Source organism: Thamnophis sirtalis, unplaced genomic scaffold (assembly GCF_051295495.1).
Source record: "Thamnophis sirtalis isolate CommonGarterSnake01/CBP01778 unplaced genomic scaffold, rThaSir2_p1.2 scaffold_2, whole genome shotgun sequence".
Lineage (NCBI taxonomy): Eukaryota > Metazoa > Chordata > Lepidosauria > Squamata > Natricidae > Thamnophis > Thamnophis sirtalis.
In genome coordinates this window covers 68,610,022-68,621,817 of record NW_028261382.1, presented here as the reverse complement: position 1 = coordinate 68,621,817, position 11,796 = coordinate 68,610,022, and the positions used below count along the sequence as shown (strand labels likewise).

Here is an 11,796-nt window from a genome sequence, read left to right as displayed (position 1 = left end):
AGCATCTGCAGACAGATGTATTTATCTACTTGGGGACAGATGCTCAGGAAAGGAACCAGCGTCCCAGGTTTCAACCTCATGCCAGATAAGAGAAAAGAGGATTTTCCATTTGCGCCACTCCAAGCTACAGTTGAGGGGAGGGCTGCACAATGTACGGCCCACAAGGTGGGCCTCGCAAGCCCCCGTGCCCAATTTGGAAACCCAATCAATCCGCTGCTGCATTGAACGGCCTCCAGGCTTCCCTGGCCCTCGACTCCCTCACGGCTCCCTTGCCCCTATCCACCTGCCCGGCACTCCTTGGCAGCTGGCCATGGTTTCTAATGTAACAGTATGGCCTTTCCTCTCTGAGCAGTGAAGTCCTGGTCTATGGGGACATTTTCAATTAAAATGGCATGATTGACAGGTTACCTTTTCATAGTTTAAAGTCTATTTTATGCTTCTGCAGAAACTATAATATTTTGTTAGGAGAAAAATCAAAGAGAAAGCAGAAAAGACTCAGGCGAAGGATCCTAACAGACGGCAGGTTTAGCAAACGCAGCAGCCAGAGAAAGCCTGGAGAGATGGGGCTGTACACTCAGAGGTCCAGAGATATAATCCCCCCTCCCATCCTGGGTGCAGAAGACCCTCCTTCAGTCTCCCGACAGCCATTTTCTTAGAGCTGCTCCTGCTGCTCCGCGGGGGCTCCCTCGCTCTGCTTCCTATCAGCCCCTTCCCCGCTCTGGCCCCATTTATGTCCGACAAGGGAATCCCAACATGGAGGAAGCTTTGCTCTCCCTCCTCTTGAGCAGCCTCCGTGCCCTCAAAACCCCTAGTAGAATAAGAGTAGCCGGACAGCAAAGAGTTTGCACGGAAGAATGCTCTACTTGTGTTCTTACATAGACAACGGCATTTACACAATGATTGTTGGGGCTTCTGACCAGGCAGCCGGATGGACTCAGCGACCACTGGTCAGCCTTCCCCCCCCTTCCTCCTGCAGCAAAGCATGCCGATTCCTTGCCTTTTGATTCTTCGAATATATCTGGACTGTGGCAAAATTGGGCCTCTGACTGGTAAGATCACGCGGGCTATTGCCCCTCCCCCATCCTCCAAGACCCCTTAGGCATCCCTGAAGTGCATAGGGAACTCCTTGGCTTGCTGACCCTCTGCCTGCAAAGGTTCCTGCCCGGTTCTGGGGCCTTCCCCCTCTTCTCCCCTCCCCCTTCAGAAGGATCCCTGCAGCCTAGGAAAGTTCTGCCCAGCACAGCAACATCCCCAGCACCCTCAGGATGCCTTTGGGGCTTCCAGTGAAGCCTCCACATTGCCATAAAACCCAGGGACCCCAGAGGCTCTTGGCTAAGGGGCTCCGTTTTTCTGGAGCTCCCCATTTTTGCAGGAAAGTACAAGGTGTCCGTTCACTTCTCCAGCCAGTCCGTTCTGGCTTGGGGTCCATTCCATGCAGATGCTTTGCCCCCCAGAATGGCCCCCATGGATGCTCCTGAAGTCTCTGCCAGAGTGGAAGTTGAGTGAGTAGTTGCTGATCTGTACAGTTGTGTTCTCAGTCTCTCCGTCGTGTGCAGAAGTCCTGCGGCTGGCAGTAGCGGACATGAAGCCCTGCTTCCTGCACAGGATGTGCCGCTGGATGATCTTCCTGAAGGTGCAGCGGAACTCTCGGATCTGGTAGGCGTAGATCAGGGGGTTCACCACGGAGTTGGCGTGGGATAAGATAATGGCCAGGTACATGACCCCGGGGGGAGGATCTTTGCAAGTGGGGCAGAAGAGGGTGAAGCAGTTGATCAGGTGTAACGGCAGCCAGCAGACAGCAAACATCCCCACAATGAAGGCCAGAGACTTTGCTGCATGGACCTCTTTCTGCAGAATGTATCGGGACCGCCCCCCGTGCATCGCCTTGTTTTCCATCTGCTTGAGCTGCTGCCGGGCTGTCATGAAGATCTTCAAGTAGATCCCAAACATCAGAAGGAGAGGAAGCAGCACACAGGCAAAGAAGTTGTAGTAGACCATGTAATCCATGGTGACCACAGTTGCAAAGAGGCAACGCACCATATTGCTACTGCAGTTGGTTCTATTCTCCCTTTGCCCATTCTCTTCCAGAGCATTCCTGGGCCAGCCCAGCATTGGCGTCAGGCCAATAATGAAGGATAAGAACCAACAGATGGCGATGACTCCCTTGGCACGTGAGCTGGTCACCAGAGCATTGTACCTGGAAGAAGAGCAGAGAAAGGCAATGGGTGAAATCCCATCTACATGGGAAGAGAAGAGAGCAGACTGATCCATTGATAGAATCTGTCCAGATTCCAGCTTCTTCTTGCTGCAGTATCACTCCATCGCAACAGGAGAGAGCTGGGATCTGGTGCTGTGAAATGTGGCCAGCACTGTGTGGACTGACGATAGTGGGATTCAATCCACCTCCTCAGCAGGCCTCCAGCCACGTCAGGCCTTGCCCTCAGTTCCAATTAGATCTTTCATTAGAGGCAGATGAGATCTGAACCCTACACCTTTAAAAAAAAACCACCAAGCATTGTTAAGTTCATCCTAAAAGGATCCTCTATCAACAGGAAGCCAGGGATTTATGATTCTAGCCATACTGTAAATAATCTGGGAATTTGTTCACTGTGAAGTTCCCCAAAGAATTCTGGAAACTTCATCTCAGAATAGTGAGGATGTCTGTTGGAGACTCCATTCACCCGGCTACAGTTCCCAGGCATGAAGGGGAGGCCATTTAAGGCAGAGGGAATCGCCTTCTGGGTACAGCCAGGACTCAGCACAGCCAGAATCTCTTCCCAGCTGTAAGGGGTGGGGGGCCTGGGGGCAGGATCAATGCCCACCCTCTTGACGCTATCAGTGGAGTGGAGGGAAAACCCAACATTGCCCCAGAGACTTGTCTTTGGCCAGCGCATATCCAGGCCCAAATGCAACCAAATCCCTTGAATTCAAGTTTCATGTGGCGTTTCTTGCAATGAAGATGAGGGTCATGAGTGACACAAAACAGGGTAATATCGGTTCCTGGAACCAATGACATGAGGAGCTTTATTCTGCCTGTGCTGATAATAGTTCTTTTCCTTTAAAAAGAGATTTCTGATCAATACTGGAAACTTCTCCTCTTCCAGCTGGAACTCTTGAGACCAGCAGTGATGGGGCTGATGGGCCTGGAGGTTGCCTGCTCCAGAGGTCGGGGGGGGGAGACTCTCCTTGGCATCAACAAGGGAAGGGGGCCTTTGTCCCAGAAGACAGCTTACAAGTATTATAAATTAATTTTTAAAATTATGAATGGATTAAATATTGCTGGGGTCCTAGTTTTATTCGGATAAGCCCCTGGACTAGCTATGCCCAGAGTGGCCTCTGCCAGGCGCAGGATCCCTGATCCATTTGCCAGCTCCCTTTCAAGCTCCATCCTTCTTTGCTGCGCAGAGCAGGAGCCGAACAAGGGCTGAGAAGAGACAAGGAGCCCCTCCTGAGGAACATGCAATCGGTGATTTCATTTATCCGTATTTTTGCAGATAAACCATGGCTGAATTCTCTAATCAAGGCTGGGAAGGAAGGCTGTTTTGCTTTCCTTGTCCAGGTCCTGTCTTTAGGCCTGGCTTCTGGATGGCCAAGCTCAGGTTATTGATCACACCATTTCTGACCTATACAAGAGAGGAGGCGGATCAGTGACATGCGGTGAGGTTTATACCTGGTGAGGCTCAGCTGGGCATCCTTTTGCGAAGCAGCTCAGCAGGGCAGCAGTCGGCCTCAGCAGGGGCTTGGAATTTGCATCGCAGGAGCAACCAAGCGCCCGGGTCTGCAGCAAAGGCGCTTGGCGGCTCCCGCGATGCAAAGTGCCCTGCCGCCCCCCCCGCTGCCCTGGCCTGCGTCCGCTGCTTCTCCAGGCTCCGCCGCTGGAAGTCCCGGATCGCCCCTGGGGGAAGGCTGAGTGAGAAACGGAGCAAAGCTTCTCCACGGCCTCCCGGCACTACGCAGAGGCTCTCACAGGAGCGCGTGCCAGTGGCTGGTGGCCCGGAGTGGCCCCGGTTGCGAGACAAGGCAGCGCTTGAAGCAGCCGCTGCCGCTGCCGCCGCCACCGCCCCGCCAGGCGCCTATTTAAATTTCTTTCTTTTTCCTGAGGAGACTGGTGAGGCTCCGCCTCCCTTGCCTCTAGTGACTGCACGTCCCTGAGGCGGATGTGCCAGTTCTGCTCCCTGAGGCTGCTCTGCCCCATCTTCTCAGATTGAGGGAGGCAAACTGAACACCTCAACAGCTGGAGGAGCTGTGAAAGAACCAGAAACTGTTTGCTAAAGACCTTGCTTTAAAAAACACACACACACATAAAGAGTTTCAAAAAAAGTGACTTTTAGAGGTTCAATCTTGATGTTGGATTTAAAATTAATAATGAATGTTCACAATATTTTGTGCCACTGATGAACCCCAAGTGCGCCTGTCTGCTATGGTGAATCCTGGGTTTGAAGTATTCTGTGGTGCAACGTTCTATGTTTGAAAATCCTTTGTAAGGAGGATTTTTACTTTCCTGGAGTCAGAGGAGAAGAAGGGGAACCTGGATGCCTCTCCCCACCCCCTTTATAAACCCCTCCTGGGCCAAGTAATCCTGGGCCAAGCCCAGGCACGGAGGAGCCTCACTGTGAAGCTAGGGGATCATGGGAAGGCTCCAGAGAGAACCAGCCAGCTCACCCTCCCCTGTGGCCTGCAGAGATACAGTCTCCAGGCTGTCCTCCCAGTCCATCTTCCGGCCTTTGGAAGGTCCCAAGAGGCTCCTGGAGGGTTCTCTTCTGCAGTGATGGTGGGAGAGGCCCCGGGAGACTCCCAATGCAGAGTCCTTCGAGGTCTGTGAGGGGCCCTGGGGGATTTTGTAATTGAAGACAATTCCTTCCGGGCTCATAAAGGGGATTTCTAAGAGCCACATTCATGAAAGATTGAACGTTACAATAATCTCGAGTTGATTCAGAAAATGGTGAGAAGCCAAGGAGGAAATCAACGTCACTGAGAGGGCGGACAGATAAGTCTTCCAAATAAATAAATGAAAATAAAAGCGGTCCCTGTCTAATTATGTTTGGTGGTCAGTTTTGAAAAAAAGGTGCCCGATGAGAACCCATTGCTGGGAGTTAGGAGGAAACTGCAGAGCAACAGTCTTGTGGTGTGAAGCCCCCAAAAAGACAATAAAAGGAGAGTTTGGAAAAGGGAAGAAGAAGATGGTGACCAGGAGGGAGTAAAAGCTCTTTGGATTGTAACAAAGGCTGCAGAATTGTCATTCATGTCAGCTCTTAAAGAAAGAGCAGCCCATGTGGAGTAGCATTTATTACAAATAAAAAGCAGTGCTATTGCTATTCCTTTTTTTTAAATGAAGAAATTCTTAATGTCCATTTCCATTAAGAACTTGGCACCTCTCTCTGTTAAATTTAATTCTGCTATTTTAACCTATTTACTTGTGCTATTAAAGTTTTTTTTAAAAAAATATTTTTTTCTGTCTTCTAGGATACTAGCAATCCCACTTGTACTTGTGCTGTCTGCAAATTTATTAAGCATTCTTGTGTTTGTTCACCTGAATCATTATTATAAAATCCTGAAAAACAAAAGTTCCAGGTCTGATCCTTGCACCTCACTCAAATTTGATTCTCTGGTCAATTTTTAGCCAATTATATATCAACTTAATTTTTATCCCATCCAACTTGGTTGTTTTTAATGTTTTAAATGGTTGAATTTTATAGTTTTAAAAATTATAAAAATGATTTTTAATGTTTGATTAGGAGCAGCCCAGAGTTGGTTGAAAGATGGGTGGCTATGTAAATGTTTTAAATAAATAAATAAACTCACCATGAACTAACCTGCAATCAGAATCTCATGGGCTGCTTTGTTAGATGTTCTGCCTCAGTGAAAATAGATTAAATCTGCAGCATTTCATGGAGGCTGTTATAGCTCAGCCTCCTAATCTGCTTCTAGAATTTTCCCAAATATTCATGTCAGGTCCGTAGTTCCCCATAGATTCCTTTCCCCTTCCTTTAAAGAAAGGACCTTTGCTCGCTTTCACTTCGTAATTTGTCCAGGTTTTCCCAAAGAGAAAGCTTCCCCCTGCTCATCAGCTAGTTTATTCTTTGTAGACTGAAACTCAGATATTCTCTACCTCAAGCTTCAATTCCACCCCTCTGTCCTATTCCCCGCCCCTTTCCTAGTGGAAAGCACTTATCTCCTTGTTGGAGAAAACTGGAGCAAACAAGGAATTGGGTCTCTGTCTTTTTTGTGGTTCTTAATGGTGGCGCTTCATTGCTCTCATTAAGGAGCAAATATTTTGATTCTTTGAATTTGTGCCTATCTAAAGAAGCCTTCTACTCTTCTGGAAGTCCTTCTCCAATTGTAGCTCATTCCTCCCTAGGGAATCTCATTGCTGAACAGCTCCAGAAACTCTTGAACAAACAGCTTTCTAGATTAAGTTTTAATGCAATTCTAACCCAGGTTTTGAGCTGATGTCGCATTTAAGGCTTGTGCAAGAGGGAAGGGGGTGGCTGACGGTTGTCTTGGACTGTGCAGCCACTCAACCTTGGTATCCTATTGGAGCCTTCCTGGCTAGGAAGCTGGGACTCTGCATTTCAGGATGGTGCTACTTCCTGTATAACAAACTCCAGAAGGAAACGCTGGGGGATGGCTGCTTTCTCCTGGGCAGTTTTGCTATGGGCTTGCCTCCTGGAACTGGGCCCATGTCCTTTAGCCTCTGGGGCAGCTGATTCAGGGGCAAGGGTTGAGACGTCACAAGATGCAGAGAACACCTGCTTTATTTCTCAAGTGTCCAGCAAAAGTGTGCTCTGCATGTTTGAAAGGAGGCTCCCTGGGGCCAGCAGGAGCCCGTTCTGCTGTGCATGACAATCACATGCACCTGGGGCACAGGCCCTGCTAAACCACAACCTTGGAATTGTGCAGAGAAGCCCCTCCTGATGGTGAAGCAATCAATAACTGAGGGGCTGCCACAAAGATTTTCCCAAGAACCAGAGGGCAGGACAAGAAACAGTGGATGGAAGCTAATCAAGGAGAGGAGCAACCTGGAATTATGGAGAAATTTGCTAACAATGAGGACAATTAACCAGTGGAAGGGCTTGCTTTCAGAAGCTATGGCTGCTCTTAAAGGAGGTCTTTAAGAAGAGGCTGGACAGCCAGCTGTCTGAAATGGCATAGGGTCTCCTTCTTGAGCAGGGGGTTAGACTAGAAGACCTCCAAGGTCTCTTCCAGCTCAGTTATTCAGTTCTGCATCTTTGGCATATTTACCTGAGAGGGATACGGATAGCAATAATCCGATCGATGGCAATGGCCAGGAGGCTGAAGATGGAGCTCTGGGTCAGCACCAGGACAAAGCAGGCGATGAAGAGGCAGCTGTAAAAAAAGGTGCAGAAGCCGGTGCTGATCGTGATGGCGAAAGGGATGGCCAGCACACCCACCGCAATGTCAGCTATCGCCAGGGAAGCCACAAAGTAATTGGTGACATTCTGCAGGTTGCTGTTGAGATAAACGGCCCAACACACCAGGACGTTCCCAAAGATGGCCAGAAGGGCAATGAGCAGTTCAAAGGCAATGTAGATGATGTCGGTAAGGAAGTTCTTGTCCCCAGGCACTAGCATGGTGAGGGTGGCTCAAAGCAGGGGCCGGGGACCCTCGTGTCCATAGCTGCAGGCCACTTCAGGCTGTGATGGCAGAGCGGGTGGGCTGGCCTTCAGGAGGCTAGGCAGCGCAGAAAAGGTGGCCTCCCGCATGGAGCCCATTCATTCTCCAAATGGCAACTCAACACCTGTTTCCGCCCAAAACTCGCTGGGCGATTCCTTGCCTTTGCGGAAGGCCCCCCTGCAGGGACAGCAGCTCTTCTATTTTCCTCCGAGGAAGCCCTTTGGAGAGGGTGGGGAGGATATTCCGTGGGACTTTCTGCATGGGGGAGAGGAGGAGGGGGAAAAGAAAAAGATGATGAGATGCAAGCCAAGTGACGGCCTCCACTCAGGCCACCCCTGAGCTTCCAGACTGGTAAAGCTCATTGTTTATTCTTTAGCCTATTCCGCCTTTCATTCACCCCTCTTCCCTACACCCCCCCCATGAGGAAAGTGGGGATGAGAGAAGGGGACTTGGGCAGGAGTCTCCCATTCCTAGACTAGCACCCGTGTGGCTGTACTTTTCCAAGCCTTGGGCCTTGGAAAGGGGAGAGTCTTGGCTTCCCCATCACCTGACTATAGATTAAGGATTCTTAAACTGTCTGACTCAACTATACTCCCCCCCACTTCTCATCACCCCCACAAAAGCCCAGACTCTGTTAGGTTACATGAGTGTCATGGCGGCAGCTGTAGTTTTAATCAGGATCCTCAGGTCACAGACAATTCCCGTCCTAATGGCCATCGTTAACCAGAGACTACCTGTACGGCAACATTGATTCAGCCAAGCCCGAGCCCCCAACTGCATAGGAGCCTTTCAAAGCTAGGCCCCAACTCTTCTCCCTTTCCTCTTTTTGGATTACAAGGTCATTGGTAAGCAGATAGCATGATTTTGGAAAACAGAGGTTTACATCTCTAGCATCTGTACCACTATAAATGATTACAGAAACTTTCTTGTAAAATCTGCATTCCTGCACAGCTGCTCACCTCTCCTACCGCTTCAGCCTTAATCTCCTAGGGCAGCCCAGCCTCATCATGCGAGTCACATTGGGGTAGTTGCTGAAGATACTGATCTACAAACTAGGAGTCCCAAGTTCTCCTCCAGAATTCAAGTCACTGGAGGACTTTGGGTTCTCGAACAGGAAGCCACTTCAAAAACCTTGCCAAGAACACAACAAGGGCTCATCCAGGCAGTCCCAGGAGTCACAGCTGTACACATTCACATCCCTTTCTCTCACACAGGAATCTAAATAGTCTCCCAAATGCTACCAGGTCCATTTTTGAAGGAGGGAAACAGTATTCTGGCAGGGCAATAAAAAACAGGCCTTCCGGGCTAAAATGTGGACCGATTGTCAGTCATGGTTTGCAAGGGCAAGGAGGGTGACATGGCAAGACAGGGTAGTAGTGAAGCAGCCATTTTATCTTAATATTGGTGTGCTGATAAAATAATAGTAGTCATGGAAACAGAACATAAACATTCTCATTTCCTTTGCCACTAATTGCATTTCTAATCTATCTTGAATATTTGGTCTGTTTCCGGTAATAAGAGGAAATTAAGTATTAATATCCAACCACTTCACTTATGGCTGCTTGAAGGAGGGCCTACACCCCTCCACATGCTCCACTCCCTGCCCAGGTGCCTGCCAGGCTCTCCCTCTGGGGAAGGCCTCCGCTTTGCCCAATGCTGAGGGTCCCCCCTCTGGCCCTGGCACCAACAGACCCCAGGGCAGAGGTCTTTCTTTGCTCCCCTCCCTCCAGGAAGGCTTTCTCAACTCTGGCAGCTTCAAGATGCATGGACTTCAACTCCTGTGGCTGTTTGTGGAATTCTGCCAGTTGAAGGCCATGTGTCTTCCCAAAACTGAGACACATCCTTAGCTCTACAATTAGTCCTCAACTTATGGCTACAATTGGGACTAGAATTTCCATTGCTAAGTAAGGTGATTGTTAAGTGAACCATGCAGCTGTTAAGTAAATCTGGTTTCTCTCAGATTTGACTTGTTCAGCAGAAGCCAGCTGAAAATGTCATAAGTGGTGATCACATGATCCTGGAATATGGGAAACGTCGCAAATACAGGCTGGTTCCCAAGTACCTGAATTTTGATCCTGTGTCTATTGGGATGCTGCAAAGAGTTGTAAGTGCAAGGACCGGATGCTGTTTTTTTCAATGCTGCTGCGGCTTTGAACATTTGCTCAACAAATCATTGCAAATCCCTCGACTTACAACCATTTCTTTAGCAATTCTTCAACTTGTTGGCATTATTTTCCTTCTTAAAACCCTGTCCAAGGGCAGCCTCAAGGTGGCTCAAATCCCACAGCAGGCTGGGGATCAGCACGGGGCACAGCCTGCGTTGGGCTGCTCTTTTTTCTCAAGGAGGCTTTTGGAGCACTTCAACTCAGCAACCAAGAAAGGGCAATTCTGCTTTGCAGGGAAAGGCTCCCATGGAGGAGAATGTCCCTCCGGGTGGCCCGTTCTTTAGGGAGGCAAGGTAATATTCCTACTCTGCTTACAGAAAACAGGGGAAATCCATCTGTGTGGGAATCTGAACTGTATTATGTTGAATGTTGTTGAATGTTGAATGTGCAGGAAATGCAGGAATGCAGGAAATGCACAGGTTACATTCCAAAAATATGTCTAAAACTTATTTAACCAAACTTTTGTTGCCTAAGAGGCTTGAACGGCCCTTCCCAAAGGCTGGTCTCCATCATTCAGGATTTCCAAGTCCCCCCCCCCCCCAAGCTTCTGCAGCAAAGCCTCTGGGCTTCCCATTCCTCTAGTGTGGCTGAAGGCCTGTAAAGTTCTCCATTGGCAGCTGATCTTCAGGACATGGGACAGCTCCAAAGAGCCTCTCACCTGATGGGTGCCAGATTTCCATCTGAGCTGACTTTAGGTTCATTCTGCATAGGAAGGAGATGGTGCTCCAGTCCACATCCCACAATTCAAGCTATGGAAGTGGACCCCCAACTATATGGGAAGAGGGGAGATACAATCTGGGGATCAGAACATGCTCCGAGAACCCAGAGACACAGTGACAGCTGCTCAATTTTGGTACAGCATACATCAATATCCCTACTGGGGAAAGGAGGGTTCTGCAGTGGCACCACTAAGACCCTGGCAACGCAAACTTGCACCTCACCCAGGACATCACACACCCCTCTTTTCCATGAGCCGCCCAAAGAAGCCAACTACTGCCTGGGTGCCAGATTCTTGGTTGGCTCCCTCCTCTTAGCACTTTCAACGCTGCTTCCCAGCTATCTTTACATTCTGAGTCAGACATGCCTTCCCACCACACAGAGCAGCCCTGGCACTTCAGGGGAAGGGGCACCGTAAGTGGGCTTGGCTTGTAACCAACCCACCTCTTCACCCAGCGGGTTCTTTGGGTTTCACTATTTGTGGGAGAAAACCTGTTGAGGAGGAAGCAGGCGGCCAGCCCTCCTTTGGGAAGAGGGGCAGAGGGTGGGTCCTGGATGGGCATTTGCAGAGGTTTGGACCTGCCAGTGAGTTTGAAGAGGGGCTGCAACTGGCTAAAGAACATGGGGGACAGGTAGTCCTCGAGTTGCTGGAGGTCACATCACATTTTGGGCTCCTGGCAACTGACGCAGGTTTACGGTTGTTTGCAGGGTCCTGCAGTCACAGGCCTGAGAGTTAGACATTATTATGTTCTTGTAGAAAACTACCATTTAGTTCCTCCCATTGCAAACAATGGATTTGCTTAAGGACCACAGCGTTTGCTTAACAACCATGGCATTTGCTTTATGACCAACAGGTTCTTTCAATGACCAGAAATGTTGTAATATTAGGACTGATCTATTTAACAACTGGCATGACTTATAATACTGGGCCCAGTTACAGTCGTAAGTCGAGGACTACCTGTTCGATCTAAGAGGTTGTCCCAGATTCCCAGTCCTACAGATGGACCCTGCTGGTTGCCAAGCCCCTCCCCTCCCACAAAAAGGGTGACTAGTTCCCCCCTCCCACACTGCACAAAGGCTGAACTTCAACCAGACAATTTCTCTGCAATGCTGAGATGCAGAAGAGCCCCCGATGCCAGCCTCCAAAGCTGCAAACTTGAGGAAGGGTTTGTGAGCAGCTCCTTCCCAGGATGGGAGCTATCCTGTGGTAAGATAGGCAGCCAATGAATTTCATACACTAAATAAATAAATGGAGAGACATGGAGACCCTTTTCAGGTT

At 49.4% G+C, this 11,796-nt stretch overlaps 1 protein-coding gene across 1 annotated transcript; it reads right to left on the bottom strand.

Moving 5' to 3' along the window:
* Positions 1-1,197: 1,197 nt before the first annotated feature.
* ADORA2A (adenosine A2a receptor) lies at positions 1,198-10,884 on the bottom strand. Its single transcript, XM_014067969.2, has 2 exons — positions 7,243-10,884; positions 1,198-2,197 (listed from the first exon to the last, which is right to left on the bottom strand). The coding sequence occupies exons 1-2, from the start codon at positions 7,590-7,592 to the stop codon at positions 1,333-1,335; spliced, it is 1,215 nt and encodes a 404-aa protein (XP_013923444.2). The 5' UTR covers positions 7,593-10,884; the 3' UTR covers positions 1,198-1,332.
* Positions 10,885-11,796: the final 912 nt, after the last annotated feature.

Excerpts from the sequence above, each read along its gene's own strand:
- ADORA2A (XM_014067969.2), bottom strand. The coding sequence starts at position 7,592 with ATGCTAGTGCCTGGGGACAAGAACTTCCTTACCGACATCATCTACATT. Across the intron at positions 2,198-7,242 it reads GCTATCCGTATCCCTCTCAG|GTACAATGCTCTGGTGACCA; the intron begins GTAAATATGCCA and ends CTCTTCTTCCAG.